The sequence below is a fragment of the Ictidomys tridecemlineatus genome, chromosome X (genome assembly GCF_052094955.1).
Source record: "Ictidomys tridecemlineatus isolate mIctTri1 chromosome X, mIctTri1.hap1, whole genome shotgun sequence".
Lineage (NCBI taxonomy): Eukaryota > Metazoa > Chordata > Mammalia > Rodentia > Sciuridae > Ictidomys > Ictidomys tridecemlineatus.
The window spans coordinates 26,547,093-26,564,957 of record NC_135493.1 but is presented as its reverse complement, the minus strand read 5'-3'; the positions used below and the strand labels follow the sequence as shown (position 1 = coordinate 26,564,957).

At 34.1% G+C, this 17,865-nt stretch overlaps 1 protein-coding gene across 1 annotated transcript in view; it reads left to right on the top strand.

Moving 5' to 3' along the window:
• Stag2 (STAG2 cohesin complex component) overlaps nt 1–17,865 on the top strand; it is a 126,561-nt gene that overhangs the window by 41,891 nt on the left and 66,805 nt on the right. The window contains 2 exon segments of the mRNA XM_078034303.1: nt 10,667–10,811; nt 14,624–14,702. Coding sequence (XP_077890429.1) covers nt 10,768–10,811; nt 14,624–14,702 — 123 coding nt within the window. The 5' untranslated portion in view covers nt 10,667–10,767.

Here is a 17,865-nt window from a genome sequence, read left to right as displayed (position 1 = left end):
GTGGATATCAGAATATTAAGCCTTTCTATTAACACAGGATGTCTTTCTCTGTATTTGTGTCATCTTTAATATATTTTTTTTCTTTAAATATTTATTTTTTAGAAGTAGTTGAATGCAATACCTTTATTTTATTTATTTGTATGTGGTGCTGAGGATTGAACCTAGGGCCTCGCATGTGCTAACGAGTGCTCTACCGCTGAGCCACAACCCCAGCCCCAATCTTTAATATCTTTCAGCACTATTTTGTGGTCTTTATTGTCCAAGACTTCTTAGTTAGGTTTATTCCTAAATATTTAATTTTTTTTTTTGTGGTGCTGCAGATTGAACCCAGGGCCTTGTACATGCCAGGCATATGTGTTCTACCACTGAGCTTCATCCTTAGCCCTTTGTATTTCTTATTTTTAGAGAGTGTCTCACTGAGTTGCCCAGGCTGGCCTTTGATTGTTATCCTGTCTAAATTGCCTGAGTAGCTGGCATTACACATGTGTACCACTATACCCAGATATTTTATTCTTTTTGATGCTGTTGAAAATAGAATTATTTTACTAATTTCATTTTCAGATTGTTCATTGTTAATATATAGAAGTGCAACTGAATTTTGTGTGTTGATTTTGTATCCTGTAACTTTATTGAATTTATTCCAACATTTTTGTGTATGTGTGTGGAATTTGGGAATTTTAAAAATAGAAGATCATGTCAATCTCGGAACAGGGATAATTTTACTTCCTTTTTATTTGAAATTTTTAAAATTATTTTTCTTGCTTAATTGCTTTGGTTAGAACTTATGATACTATGGTTAAACAGAAATGGTTAGAGTGGACATCTTTGCCTTGTTTATGATCTTAGAGGAAAAACTTTCAGTCTTTCACCATTGAGTGTGGTGTTATCTGTGGGTTTTTCTTAAATGACCTTTATTGTGTAGAGGTAGTTTTCTCCTGGTCCTAGTTTGTTGAGTGTTTTAATGGCCAACAGGTCAAATGCTTTTGCTGAACCAATTGTGATGATCATGTGGTTTTTGTCTTTCGTTCTGTTAATGTACAATATTACACTTTTTTCCCCAAAAAAGGCATTGATGAAGGAAGAATGGGGAGGGCGTTAATCACAAAAGAGCCTTTGAGAGTAAAGCAAGGAATGCTCAAGGGAGAATGCAGACTATCTCCAGAGGGGTAGACAACCTATTGCATTGATTTTCCTTTTTCTCCAAAAAAAAAAAAAAAAGTTTTTATTGCTTTGATAGTAAGGGAGAAACACAGGGATCTCCTGACTGTCCCAGATGCTGGAACCAGGGGGCTTTTAAAGAGAGGATTCAAAGGCTATATTCTGTATGTTCCTCTGTTGGATATTACGATGATTTTTGTGTGTTAAACCAGTCTTGAATCCCAAGAATAAATTCTTATTTGGTCATGGTGTATAATAATCATTTTAATATGCTATTGAATTCTGGTTTGTCAGTATTTTGTTGAGTTTTTGTATTAGTGTTCATCAAGGATATTGGTCTATAGTATTCTTACCCCTTTCTGGCTTCTTAAATTTAATTAATTAATTAATTAATTAATTTGGTACTGGTTATTGAACCCAGGGGTACTTTACCATAGAACTACCTCCCCAATCCTTTTTATTTTTGATTTTGAGACAGGGTGAACTTGTATATTCCTGCTTCAGCCTTCTGAGTAGCTGGGATTATAGGCATGTGCCACTGTGCCCAGCTTATATTTAATTTTTAAAAAGTCAATTGTATCTTTTACTCTTTGTCTAGGAATGTTAGCAGTTAGAATTAAGATAAATTTAAGTACCGTGTATTTGTGACTGGTTTTCTATCATTGCTACTGTTTGGAATTACCAAATGAATAACCAACTTCTTCTGTCTGACTTTAGAAATAGGAAGTACCTATATAGGCTATACCATCTGAATTGTGAAAGCATATTTGATTTTTGAACTTGAGTAAGTTTAAGCTTATGAGTTGTTACATGGAGTTTAGCAAAAAAATATTAGTGGGTTATATTCAGTAGGTGGTAAAGCCAGATATTTTAATAAGGTCATGAATTAGTAGTGAAAGAAACAAAAAACTAGATAGGTAATCTGTATGTTCTGTTACGATGGTTATGCTAAGATGAAAAAAAAGTATTGTGCTTATTCATAGTCACTGCATTTCTAAATTTTAGCTTGAATTTTCTTTTCCTTCTTTAAAGTGGTTTATTTTGCACTTTGGTTTTAATGTCTTTTAATTTACTGAATTGTATCTGTTATTATATCGCCGTCTTGTATCGCCATCTTGCCAATTATTAATGAACACTCAATATTTCATTTAGATACTTTTTACTACTTTGAATAAATACATGTGGAAACTTTTGATATAATCTACCAAAAGAGTATAAAATGAGGGCTGGGGATGTGGCTCAAGTGGTAGCATGCTGGCCTGGGTTCTATCCTCAGCACCACATACAAACAAAGATGTTGTGTCCACTGAGAACTAAAAAATAAATATTTAAATTCTCTCTCTCTCTCTCTCCTTTTTCTCTGTCTTAAAAAAAGAGTATAAAATGAATATTTAAATTTCCTTGAAATCTAGGCAAGATTATCCTTTGTTCATCTATTTTGCTATGAAATCTACCTTGATATCTTCTAGAGCCTGAAATCTCTTAATGAGCCAGTAGTGTCCAATGTGAAATTGTTTTGACAGTTACCGAATTGCGCTTAAATCATGCTATATACTGTTTGCTAGTGTTAACACATGAATATATCTCCTTATAAATTTGATTTTCATTTTTCTAGATACCATTTTTAACCAGATAATTGCATCTTACCTTAAATATTGATAGTCACTACCCCCAATTTTAATTACTCCTATTTATTTATGATATTTTAACATGGGAAATTGTTAATGTGAGATATGTATGTACATTTGTGTGGAAATATATTCAATTAACAGCTTAAAAAGCTAAATTAAGAGTGATATTCAAATATGTGAGTTGTGTTAGTTAACTTTCCACCACTCTAACAAAATACTTGAGATAATCAGCTTCTAAAGAGAGAAGTTTTATTTTGGTTCACAGTTTTGGAGGTTCCAGTTCATGATAGATTGGCCCTGTTGCTTTAGGCCTGTGGGTGAGGCAGAATAAAACTGGTTACCCCATCATGAGCCAGAGAACAAGCGGGGGGCCTTGGTACCACACTTGCCCTCAAGGGCATTACAAGTCCTCTTACATGCTTCTTAAAAAGCTTTACTACCTGCCAGTAGCACCACCTACAGGACCAAGCCTTTAACACATCAATCAACTAATAGCTTTTAAAAATTATTAGTTGTTTACCTAGACAGATTGAAAAATGATTTTAAGGTGATAATACGTGATAAAACAGATATTTTGTCTATTTTGCTATTCATCTTGGGCTAGAACTGATGATGTCTAGTCAGCTGCAGCTTCTTAGGGCAACCTTGGGGAGTTAGGTGACTTGGAATTAGATTGTGTCCAGTATAATATGGTATCCAGTTTCATACAACCAGTGTCAGTCAGAGTAGACAATATTATGGCATTTAATTTAAGGCAGCTTGAGAGATCCAGAGAAACTGTTTTTAAGTTGGATTTATATAAGGGCAGGATTTCAATTCCTGGAATGGGATAGTAGATGTATCACAGCAAGAATATTTCAGACAAGGTATGATCCTTGGGGAATTCAGGAACAGGTTCCAACTGAGTTCAAGTTGTTAGAGTATTAGGAATAAGGTAAAGCCTTTTCTTATTGCATCTTCTTGTTCCCTTCCCCTCAAATTAGTTGGTCATTGTTTATTTCTGAGTATATAGAAAATACAGCTTATGGTTAAGAACTGGGACAGGCGGAGTATGTAGGCTGGGCCAACTGGTCCCAATGTGGTAAGGGCTTGTGTCACTTTTGAAAATATTGGAGAATGTGGGTGGACAAGGAAACTAGGAAAATTGCTGAGCAATGACACACTACTATCATACTCTTAAAAATAGTAGGGGAACAGGTGGATGTTTCCAGTTCTGTCTGGCTTTAGTTTCTGGTAGTGTGTAATGATGCCATATCTGTAGAATGCCCCAGCTTGCTCCTTCCCCTCTTCATGAAAGTAAGTTATTTTTGAAGTCTTGTGGCTTTAGGTATGTTTAGTTTGTCTTAGCTTTTTTTTAAAAGGCCTATTATTTTTAGCCTTCTCCCTTTATATTATTTTTTTAAGTTTATAAGTGCAGATATTGGACCTGCCCTCCAATTAGCTAGGACATGTAGATAGTCATTAATTCTTTTCAAGTTTCTTTCACACATTAGATTACCTACTCCTGCAGCAGAGCAAGGGCTAGCATGGATTCTTTAGGCCTCTCCAGGTTTGTGAAACAGAACTATTATTTTGTCAAACTTCTAAATTAAGATTTTACCACTGGTTTGAATACACATGATCAGTGCTTGCTTTGTCATTTTTTTCACTGTATCATTTATTCAGGAGACCATAATACAAATTAGGGAGATTGGTCAGAGGGAGGAAAAATATCTTTTGAGTAATAAGAATTTTTAAGGACATAAATCAACAAAGGGACAGTAGGTTTTTCTTTCCTTTTAAAAGCAGGTATTTATGTTTAATTTAAAATTTTCGTGAGCTTTCATTTATTTCCCTATGAATTCAAACACTACCATGTACCATTTGACATAAGAATGATAGTAACTTTCCTCTTGATCAACTCTACTATTGTGGGAACATTTGTACCTTTTAGCATTCACAGCCTCAACTAAATGGCAGAGCTTTGGCTGTTCTCTTACAAATTAGATAGGTCAATAAAAGGACCATAACTTGGGATCCTGTTGCCAGGGGTCTGTAAGAAAGCTTCTATTTCTCACTAATCTTGAGTTGGCAAATATAGTAAGTATAATTTTACGATAGAACTCAAGAGTTTCTATATGTTTAACTTTATAAAATTATGGACATGAAATATGAATAAATGAGGCTTTAGCAGCATCGGTTTATAATTCCTCAGGTAGTTTAGGTTTTAATAAAGAGTACAGTTTCTTGTCATAATTTACTTGTACTAACAATAAGATTTTAAATTAAAATTTTAAAAAATACTCAAATTTCCACCACTCTAAATTAACTATCTTCCTTTGCTTGTTTGTTCTTGTTACTATTATATACCAATGTATGCTTTTTTTAATGTATCAAACTTTTTACTTATGTTGATACACAATTATAATAGTTTCATTTATATGAATATTACAGTACTTACACTGATGTAACATCTCTTAATCCATTGTTGGACATTTGAGTAATTCCTAATTTCAAGTGTTTGTATTACACCTACAACAGCATTTTAGACAGGTATATATACTTCCTAGATGTGATCCTTATATAGAGAGGGATGGGGCCCTATTCAGGGAAGTATTTAGATAAGGAAATGGCTTGTGGTATATGAATTTGTCAGCTTTTAGTGGTTGAATATTTCTGCATTTTTAATGAGAGAATTAACACGCCAGCTATTAAGTGCCCTCCCCACCATGCTTCCCAGTAATATATGGATTCTGAGGGACCTTGTTAAGTGATGGCTCTGTTTTTGAGACCATTTGGGATTGAATTAAGACATTTGAAATCATCAGTTTATAGAAAAAATTTACCCTATGATATTTTAACAACATGAAAAATCATTTTTTGTGTGCTTTAATTTTGGAGGCGGGATAATTTTAGGAAATTTAGCAAGCGAGTTGTAAAGAATTAAAGATGTAATAAGGATAATATTTTTATTTATGGGCTGTAATAACATGTCTTCTACATTTTTAGAAGTGGAAGAAAGGTTTTTTGTTTTTGAATTTAACTTGGAATCTAAACTTTGAGTAACAGGCCATAAAATGCACACTAACTATAGATAATTTGAAAAGTTGTGGCAATTAAGTTTCAGCTTTTAGATGTCTATATCAAAAGCAGTTACTGAGGTTATTTACCTGAATTTAATGTTTATAATTCAAAATACATGATCATCTGTTACTTTTTAATCCAGTAGTTGTCCATAAATATATTTAAATTAATAACAGCATGATCCAATAGTTCCCCCTTATCCATGGGTATATGTACTAAGACTCTGGGTGGATAACTCTGACCATGGATAAAAGCGAACCTATATATGCACTGTACAGTTTTTCCCTTATATTTACATATATATGATAAAGTTGAGTTTATAAATCAAGCAAAGAGATTAAAGACAACAATAGTAAAATAGGATGGCTGTAACAACATATTGTATAAAAGTTTTCATGTTGGAGCCAATAAGTAAGACAAGGGTTAGTTGACCATAAGCACACAAGCACTGTGACACTGAGATAGTAAATTTGATGACTGATAACAGCTTCTAAGGGACTATGTAGGGTATATGTCTCATGGATATTCTGGACAAAAAGGTATCACTCACATTCCAGGTGGGATGGGTTGGAGAGGGCAAAATATTGTCCTGTTGCTGGGCTGGTGGCACATGCCTGAAATCCCAGCAACTTGCAAGGCTGAGGCAGGAGGATTGAGAGTCCAAAGCCAGCCTCAGCACAAGCAAGGTACTAAGCAGCTCAGTTGGACCCTGTCTGTAAATAAAATACAAAATAGGGCTGGGGATGTGGCTCAATGGTTGAGTGCCCTAGAGTTCAATATCTAGTACCAAAAAAGGAAAAAAAAAAAAAAAGGAAAAAAAAACATCCTGTTATTCAGAAAGTCGAGTAGTGTAAAACTTAAGAATTGTTTATTTCTTCAATTTCCCACTTAATACTTTTGGACAGTGGTTGGTTGAGGGAAAGTGAAACTAAAGAAAGCTAAACTGGACAAGAGGGCAAGCTGCTGGTATACGCTTGAACCTAAGGAAATAGTTTTATGTTTATATATGCTGTTTCCATTATTTATAATGCAGTAGCTTAGTTTTCAGTAAGGAGAAACAAGCTAGTTACTAGATAAGGCCCTGGCTGCCCCAAATAGGAAAACAGTGGTAGAGACTTGATGCAGATTTCATCTCTATACTTTATCCTCTAAAGCTGTTGGAATGGCAACTCTTTTATGGTAGTTCTAGAGAAATGCTACATGTGATAAAGACTTCAAAGTTTTTCTTTGATACTAGGTGAGAGCTCCACCTTGTGATCTTAGAGCATATTTTTTTTTTTAAATAATAATCTGCGGTTGCCCAGAAATGACAGGGTTAAGTTTGGTTTTTAAACTTACACTTTTATTTGAGCATTACTTTTTATAGTATTGGGTTTCCCATCTTAGGTCAAATGGTATTAAGCACATTTAAAGACATATTTTATGAATTTTATAATATATGTTTTTGGGAAAAGAATTTTATATGCAGATGTAGATATTTACAATAACAACAAAACATTCTCATTTTTCTGTAGATTTAAAGTTTACATTCTTTAAGAAATTCCCAGTTTATTCATTGTGCCCCTTTTAAATTACAAATATATATTTATAATATATATTTATCACTTTTGTTGTGGTAAACTATTTTGGTGGCAAAGAAATTATTTGGAAATGATTAAAATAATAAAAACATTGATATGCATGGAATTTAGACTTCTTTAGTTATAACATTAGGTGGTCATAGAGGAGATGATTCTTAGTAGAAATCTTTTCATGTTTCTAGTAAAGGTAGGATCATGGCAAGGATCATTGCTCTCCTGTTCACTACTGTGTTCCCAGTGGCCAGCACTGCACTTGGCACATAGTAGATACTATTAATTGGATGCACTTTTAATATTTAGAAACTTTTTTGTTTGTTTTGTGGTAATGGGTATGAAACCCAGGGTCTAGTGCATGCTAGGCAAGGGCTGTACCACTGAGCTACATTCCCTGCCCCAATATTTAGAGACTTTTAAAAACAAGTATTCACTGGGATAGGAAATTGGCCAGTTAAATAATTTTTCCCTAAGTCTATCAGACTCTGAGGCAACAATGTTAAAAAAAAAAAAGTAGGCACTTGGGCTGGGGTTGCAGCTCAGTGGTAGAATGCTTGCCTAGCATATCTGAAGCACTGGGTTTTATCCTCAGCACCACATAAAAATAAAAGGTATTGTGCCCAACTACAACTAAAAAACGCTATTAAAAAACCACAAATTAATTAATCAATCAGTCAATTAATTAATTAATTGTGTCCATCTACAACTAAAAAAAATATTTAAAAAATATAGGCACCTTGTCTTAAGAGACTCCCGTTCTAGGTTTTGCTTTGTTTTCTGTTACCGAATACTCATTAGTACAAGTTTAGTATGCTTTACCCTAATAGTTCAGAATTTCAGATTTTGGAGTATTTTGTTTTTAGAATATTTGAAAAGACTTACTGGTTGAGTATCCCTACTCTGAAATCAGAAATATTCCAAAATCTGGAACTTTTGAGCAGTCAAGAAGTTTTGGATTTCAGAAGATTTTTAATTTTTGCATTATGGTTGCTTAACCTGGCAAAACTTTGTACTTTTTTTTTTACACTAGAAATTAATTCTGTTGCTATTTAGGGGAATGCAGTGTGTGTGTGTGTGTGTGTGTGTGTGTGTGTGTGTGTGTGTGTGTATGTCTCACACAGTGTTTTTCAGAGCTAATGCATTCTTTATATTCCTCAGGTGTGATTTCTTAGGACACTATATTCATGAAATGTCTTTAAAGTCTGCTTAAAAACTATGTTGAAGGGGACTAGTAAAGTGTTAGTCTTGGGGATAGAACCCTAGGTGAACACACACACTACCACTGAGTTACATCTCCTGTCCCAGTAAATTTGGTTTTTATGAAATGCTCAGAAAGGCAAAGAGACATAGCAAGGATCACATGACCACTTGTTATTTCCATTTTGCCATCTGGACAACTGGATCTGTTTAGAATTATTAGGTCTATGCCTTTCCAGTTTCCTTCAAAAAACACACTAGTTTTCTTTGTAAAATTAGAAAATTAGGAGACAAAGATGTGTGTTCTATGGGTGATGACAAGCCTCAGAACTCTGGTGTAGTCCTTAGGCTACAATAAGAATAAAGCAGATTAATGTTTAGTGACATTGGAGGAGAACAATCCTGGGATAATGATTTATGGCAAGGGGAAGACCATACTAACGGTTATATCTAAAGATTTTACAATCTGAGTACCGTTCAGGAAAAAGATACAGTGGTAGTATATATAATTCTTGATTATTCAGGGCTTAATTTGTGGGCTATTCATCCTTCTTGTTTTCTCCTATTACTTAATTTGTTATTTTGCTATTCACAAAGAAGTTTTGTAAGCAAAACTTAATATTTTTGCTGGTTTAGCTTAATTAGAATAAACTAGGAAATTGCAGTGTTTTGAACACCTGTATATTAATGAAAAAACTAATAGCCATTTGAGATATTTTTTAGATATTTCAAATTAATGAAAGATTGAACCATCTTTTTCTTATACTGTTTATTCTGTTGGAAGAGATCATTAGAATTTCATCAGTGTGTGTAGTATTTAGATATTAACTGGATATGCTTAGCCGTTCCTGCCTTTTTTTTTTTTTAAGGTGGCCACCAACTACCAGATTCTCTTGGGAATAAAAGAAAAAACATTAAACAGAAAATTATGAAAAAATATACATAAAACTAAGAACCTCAGACTTTATTAGCTTTAGCCTACTTTCTCCTTTTTGTTATAGACTGGTCATTTGCTTTTAGGTTACTCCATCATTTGGGAAATATACCTTTCCTACCCACCAACTCGCACTTATTTATTTGTTTGGGTAACTGGGGATTGAACTCAGGGACACTCAACCACTGAGCTCCATCCCCAAGCCTATTTTGTATTTTATTTAGAGATAGGGTCTCACTGAGTTGCTTAGTACCTAGCTGTTGTTGAGGCTGGCTTTGAAACCTCCCTCTTCCTGTCTCAACCTCCCTAGCTACTTGGGATTACAGGCATGTGCCACCGGGCCTGGCCCAGTTTGTACTTATTTTGGTCACAAGTACTTTTTATCTGTCCTTGAGACTTTTTTCTTTTTGCTGGGTATCAAACTCAGGGGCTTGCACATGCTGGGCAACATATATTATTGTGTTTAAATTGATTGTAAATTGCTTGAGGGGGACTAGATCAGATAGATCTAACTTTTCCCACTTCTTTCTCAACACAGTGTGGCATTATCATGAAGTGGTTTTTAATAAGCCAGGCTTTGTACTTTGTGTCCTCAAGGGTAGAAAAACCTGTTCTTAAAGTGTTTTTGAATTATATTGTAGTGTTTTTTTCAGCTCTGTTTTACTGGATCTGTATACAATCAGCAAAAAGCTATACATTTTCAGGCATCTCATTGTGGTTTTAACTTGTCATAGGGATTTCAGGACTAATAAAAAGAGTCACATCCTGTTTTTTAGGGTGTGTGCATATGTATGTATGTACATAACTTCTGTAAGTTTGTGTGTGTAGACATAAACACATATACATAAAACCAGGCTAGAGAATCATAACACACTTTAAACATAATTATCTGTAATGCAAACTTTTTTTTCTCCTTATGTATTACTGTGAAGCTGTGCAAGAGTTCTAACAAATTCCTATCTAGGAAAAGTAATCAAATGCAAGGAACATAATCCTTATTTATAAAAACATATTGTCAGACATGGGAAATTTACATTTTGAGTATGAATATCCCTTCCCAATATTTTTGATGTGTTTATACTAAATGTGTCATTTTATTTTCTTTAAAGGAGTTGTCTTTCTTAGAAGAAAGAAGCAAACTATCATTTTACTCACATTAAATATATGAATATATTTCTGACATTGGGGTGTTCCAGAAGATGATAAAGAAATGATAGCAGCTCCAGAAATACCAACTGATTTTAATCTACTACAGTAAGTAAACTATATTTTGATAATTTTGTTTTTCCCACAAAATGAGAAATATTAATTTTGGTTCAGTTTATTTCTGCATAAGAAGATTTGATATATAAGATTACAATGTATGTTTTGAATCAGTTTTATATCAGTGGTCATTAGGCTCTATAGTAGTTAATATCATACATTTTCTGGCACTGTTTTTAGTTTACATAATGCAGAATTTTATTATTTTTTTGCTGTGCCCATTCTGAGGCCATAGTTGGTTTCTCAATAGCAGTTGTTTTGAGTACCATCATAAGATTTTTTTTTAAGAGAGAGTGAGAGAGGAGAGAGAGAGAGTGTATTTTTAATATTTATTTTTTAGTTCTCAGCGGACACAACATCTTTGTTGGTGTGCAGTGCTGAGGATCGAACCCGGGCCGCACGCATGCCAGGCGAGCGCGCTACCGCTTGAGCCACATCCCCAACCCCATCATCATAAGATTTTTAATAAGTTAAGGTTTCTCACTAGTGGGGGATGTATAAATAAACATTGTTATTTAGGATGTAATTTAAGATTTCTGTCATATCAAATGATGACGGGCTAAAACAAGCCTTGTGAAGGTAGGACATGATAGCTATAATTTTTATTAAAAAAAGTTCCATGCAATTGGTACATACAGGGTTTTGCTAAGTTTCCTAGGCTGGCCAGCCTTCCAAGTAGCTGGGATTAGAGGCATGCACCACTGTACTTGGCCCTAACTTTGTTTTACACACAAACAATTTCCTGTTAGGTTCTTATAAGACTTTATTTGAAAAGTGTTTGGTTGCAAAAAACTTTAACCACAACAGATAGATACCATTTTATGCACAATGACAGCTAGGATCTGCTTTTAGTTGTATAAAGTTTTTCATAGTATTAATAATTATTTTTTGTGGAGATTGAGCCTATTTAGTATATTGCTAATATTGCAAAGTATGACTTTTTTGGGGTGGGGCAGTGCTGCAGATCAAGTCCAGGGTCTTTTGCTTGCTAGGCGAATGTGCTACCACTAAGCTATAGCTCCAGCTCCAAAGTATGATTTTAATCCCAATGTATATTTATTCTAGTTTGTATATTTATTCTTGAATTTTTTTTCTTTTTAAACATTTTTAGTTGTAGATGGGCACAATACTTTTATTTTGTTTATTTAGTTTTTTTATGTGGTGCTGTGGATTGAACCTAGTGCCTCATGTATGCTGAGTGACAACCCCCGCCGCCCTTATTTTTCTTTTTGTTTGATTCAGGGATTGGCTAGTCTCAAATTCATCTATCAAAGACATTCAGGCTTTCAAAAATAGTATCTTTAGGAGAATTCCATATATTCCAGATCTTGAACTTCTCTGTAAAAGTTAACTCTTACCTTTGACAAAGTATTAAGTGACATGTATAGAGGACATTATGCAAAATGATATGAGGAGTTAAGTTAGATTCATCTGTCTTTTTGAGCTCTGATTTTTAAAGACATAAGAGAAGATTATGAAATTTCTTAAATATGTGCAGATTACAAACTATTTAAAAGATTTATATTATAGGCTATTCTATTGACTATTTGAATATTTTGAGTAATAGGACCTGAAATAGGATAATGGATAAAAGAGAATTGGTGTTGTGGGCTATAGAAAACCTAGCATTTAGTTGGGTGTGTGGGATAGAGGGCACAGTAAAGTGGAATATATGATTTGATTATGTAATGTTTCAAACCCCTAAAGAGTTAATTCATTCTCTGTCAGCATATAAACATGTTATTTCACCTAGGGTAGCTTATTATTATAGTTGTTCTTCTGATCTTAAAACACAGGAAAGCATTGGAGAAAGAAAAGGCTTAGGAGAGTGTTTTTTTTTTGTTTTGTTTTTTTTTTTGTTTTTGTTTTTGTTTTTTTTTTTTCTGATTGAGGGTTATTTTAGACTCCAGATTAACTTACTTTAACTTTCTTCAGAAGATTTTTCAGTTAGTAGCCAGATCTCCATAGCTCATTCTTTTAGTTGGGATAGCCTGGAGGATTAAGAGTAAAATTGAGCTTTTGATTAGTCTTTGTTGAAATAGTGTGAAGACTAGTGATTACTTATAGGCAATAGGAGTTCCTGAGCTAAGAGCTGGTATGCCACAAGTATCTTGGGAAGAAAGAATATTATTTATACTTTAGGATGTTTAAAGACATTTTAAATTTTGTTTTGGCCTGGCCAAATAGGAATGTGAGAAGAATATTGATGACAACAATCTTTTTAAGATCGAACAGGCATTAGTTTCAAGGTTAAGTATTATAGTAGTCATTTAGTTTTTGGTGCATTAACTCTGAGAAATGGAATTTATTTTACAGGACTTTCTCATCATGATAGGACATAGTTAGGATTCCACTATCTCCAATACGTTGTTTAAATTAGTTTGTAAGTTCTATAAATAGTAATTTTTTCCTGTTAGCATCTTCACTATTACTTTAGATCGATAAACTGTCCTTTCCCATGGCCTCTAGACAACAATAAAAATGGAAATTGAAGGAATCTAGATTGAAAAAAAGTAGTCTTTCCCTTTGATTCCATTTGTTTAAAGCAAAACTGGCTCTAGGTTGGCATAAAGTTCATACATTTAGAGGGGTAAAACCTTTAACTTCTATGGGTGTGGCTCAATTCTGAAATCCAGTGTGACCCAAATACCAAGGTAAGTATGCCTTTCTTTAAGCATTTAAAAGAGGGTATGTTACTATTGAGGTAAACTCATGTTTACATGTAGAAAGAATCACACATGTTTATTTAAATTGTTCTGCTTTGTTACATATATTAGGAGATTAAGATTATATAAAATAAGGGCCAGTATTTTAGAGGTGTAGGCTTATATGTTAGAGATTGAAGTGACTTTAGAGATTTGTTTTTTCATGCATATATGTTGTTATAAGATTAAGATGTTGTCCCTGTATAAGATCACAAAGTTACTTAATGCCAGAATTTGTTCTCCTGACTAGCTCATTATCTCTTTTCTTTACAAAGGATATGGAACACATAGTTCACTTCTCTACTACATTTCATATGGTTTAGTTTATAAAAGTTTTTTTTTTTTTTTTTGGTACCAGGGATTGAACCCAAAGGTACTTAAACACTGAGCCACATCCTTAGCCCTTTTTATTTTTTGAGACAGGTCTCACTAGGTTATGTATAGCCTTGCTAAGTTGTTTAGGCTGACTTCAAACCTGTGATCCTCCTGCCTCAGCCTCCCAAGCTGCTGGGATTACAGGTATGCACCGCCATACCTGGCTATCAAAATGTTTTATATATAAATGACCCTTTCAGAAATACATGTTTTGTATAGTGATTCGTCCTTCAATTTATAAATGTTTTTTGAGTGAGGTAGGAGAGATCAGAGGATTTAAAATATTCCTGAAATTCCCTAATAAAGTTAATCTAATACTGAATGTTAAAATCGTTTTCCCTAAGCACTATGGTCTTTGAACCAGAAAATGGTTACTACAGAACAGCAAAGCCATTACTACAGTCATTGCTATAGAACACCACACAATTTTGAGAACCACTCATTTAGTTTTTATGCTTTGATTAAGAATTAACAAAACATAAAAGTGTTTAAAGACTTGTATTTTAGATTACTGTTTTTGTTGTTGGTTATATAATCTCATATGTTTGGTAATGTGCTATGGTATGATGTTTTGGGAAAGCATCTTAATTACTTTTAATGTTAATATTGAGTTTTGTAATGAGTTAACCTAATCAAACTTTTTAGAAAGTGTTGCAAAAAATTAAAACCTTCATCTACATTTCTAAGGAGTGTTTTCAATATTTACTTATCTTTTTGTTATAGGGAGTCAGAAACACATTTTTCTTCTGACACAGATTTTGAGGACATCGAAGGAAAAAACCAAAAGCAAGGCAAAGGAAAAGTATGTACCAACTATGTGACTTTTTTTTTTTTGGTTTTCTGAGAGAGAAAATGTATATACATGATGTATGAAGTGGGGAAGAAAGGGAAGGAAATTTTTATGTTTTAAAAATGGGTTGTTTGGAGTTTGATACGTATGGCATGACTTCTGAATATATGTGGTGCTTTATGTTTCTTGACCAAATAGCTTTTGATTATCTATATGCACTGCTATAAAGTTGAAATTAATGACACAACATTGTTTCTAGTAGTTTTATCTTGTAATCGCATAGTATGCTAAGCAAAATGTAGTATTTTATTGGCTTTATTTCTTTCACATAAATATATTTTAATATTTCTCAAAATATAGATAAAGCAATACATAATATTATTTGAGAGCACCCTATACATGTAACATACAACCAATTTAAGTCTAATAGGTTTTAGGTGACAGTTGTTTTGCTCTTTAAGTTATGTGAAGGATAAAAACTAACATCTTCAAGTCACCAGAATGTAAGCTTCAAGTTTGAACCGGTTGCCCAAGAGCTTTGTATAACTTGGTGAGAATGGTTAAATCATTTTTCTTTTCTTTTTTTTTAAAATTTTTTTGAGAGAGAGAGAGCGGAATTTTAATATTTATTTTTTAGTTTTCAGCGGACACAACATCTTTGTTGTATGTGGCCCTGAGGATTGAACCCAGGCCGCATGCACGCCAGGCGAGCACTCTACCCCTTGAGCCACATCCCCAGCCCCCATTTTGCTTTTCTTGAACCTACATTTGACTCTCTGTGTGTTAGTAAATAAATACCTGTTCAAAAAGATGACTTGTTTAAATGTTCATTTTTTTCCCATAATCCTCTCACCCACAGATAATTTATTCCTTAGACATTTTGATGAACACATGCCTATGTATAAACCTGGATATAGAATTTTATTTAAATAGAATTATACCATGAAAACTGTATACCATGCTATTTTTTCAACATCTTTCCCATAATTGAATATAACAATATATTTTTTTTCTATTTGGTACTGGGAATTGAGCCCAGGGGTGCTTTCCCAATGAGCAACATCCCTATTGTTTTTTTATTTTGAGAGAGCGTCTCACTCAGTTACCTCAAACTTGTGATCTTCTTGCTTCAGCCTCTTGAGACTCTGGGATTATAGGTATACACCACCATACCTGGCTAACTATAATTATTGATGGTGGCGTAGCATCAGGTTTTATATATGGCACATAATTTATTTAACTAGTCCTTGGAACATTTTTTGTAGTGCTCATAATTCATGTGTTCATAATTTTGTATGCTGTATTAGTTCCTTAGAAAGTAGAAGTTTTCAGAGAGAGAGAGAGACAGACAGACAGATGTGAATTGAAACGTCACCTCATGACTATCTAAAACATATCCATCAACTAATGGGCAGTATATGGTTGTCCATTAGATAATACTCTACTTTTGCCTTTAATTTAATTTACAAGACCACTGATGGCATCTGAATAGAGGACTCTTTAAAGACTTTTATTATGTGTATGGTATTGGGGATTGAACCCTCAGGACTTCTCATATACTAAATGTGCTTTCTATCATTGTGCTGTATCTTCAGACCCTGGGAAGTTTTTGTGCCACAGTTTGGTGGTTAACTTTATATAGATACTGCTGTGGGTGAGGTGTTAAGGGTCAGGTGAAGGATTACAGGAATAAAAACAACTACATTTTAACACTATACTACATATACTCAAGCCATTGTGCTTTAAATTTTATGTATGTTACATAATTTAATATTTTAACAACCCTGTGAATTAGAAAACTTCCTTATTTTTTAGATAGGAAACTAAGGCTGAGCATGGTGGCCCATTCCTACAAACCCTGTGGCTTTCAAGGCTGAGGCAGGAGGATGGGAAGTTCAAGGCCAGCCTCAGCAACTAACCCAAGGTCCTATGCAATTTAAGGAGACCATGTCTTGCTAAGTTGCCTATGTAGCTCACATTGAGCACTCCTGGGTTCAATCCCTGATCCAAAAAAAAAAAAAAAAAAAGAAAGAAAAAGGAAACTAAGGTGTCTAGAAGCTCAGTGGGTAAAGGATACGAGTCCAGCTCTGTGTTCTTTTTTAAAAATTGATTTTAAAAAAAATGACAGTGGAATGCATTACAATTCTTACTACATGTATATAGCACAATTTTTAATATCTCTGGTTGTATATAAAGTATGTTGACACCAATTTGTGTCTTCATACATGTACTTTGGATAATGATGTCTATCACATTCTACCATACTTGGTAATCCCCTGTCCCCTCCCTTCCCCTTCCACCCCTCTGCCCTATCTAGAATTCATCTATTCCTCCCATGTTCCCCCTACCTACCCCACTATGAGTCAGCCTCCTTATATCAGAGAAAGCAGTCAGCATTTGTTTTATTGGGATTGGCTAACTTCACTTAGCATTATCTTCTCTAATGCATCCATTTTCCTGCAGAGGCCATGACTTTATTCTTTTATTGCTGAGTAAAATTCCATTGTGTATATATGCCACCTTTTTTTAATCCATTCATCTATTGAAGGGCATCTGGGTTGTTTCCACAGTTTAGCTATTGTGAGTTGTGCTGCTATAAACATTGATGTGGCTTTGTCCCTGTAGTATGCTGTTTTTAAGTCTTTGGGGTATAAACCAAGGAGCGGGATAGCTGGGTCAAATGGTGGTTCCATTTCCAAATTTTCCAAGGAATCTCCATACTGCTTTCCATATTGGCTGCACCAATTTGCAGCCCCACCAGCAATGTATGAGTGTACCCCCCCATCTTTGCCAGCACTTATTATTGTTTATCTTCATAATAGCTGCCATTCTGACTGGATTGAGATGATATCTTAGAGTAGTTTTGATTTGCATTTCTCTAATTGCTAGAGATGATGAACATTTTTTCATATATTTGTTGATTGGTTGTATATTCTCTTCGGAGAAGTGTCTCTTCAGGTCCTTGGCCCATTTGTTGATTGGGTTATTTGGTTTTTTAAATCTGTATAGTGGGGGCTGGGGATGTGGCTCAAGCGGTAGCCCATGCCTGCGGCCCGAGTTCGATCCTCAGCACCACATACAAACAAAGATGTTGTGTCCGCCGAAAACTAAATAAATAAATAAATATTAAAAACTCTCTCTCTGACACTCTCTCTAAAAAATAAAAAAAATAAAT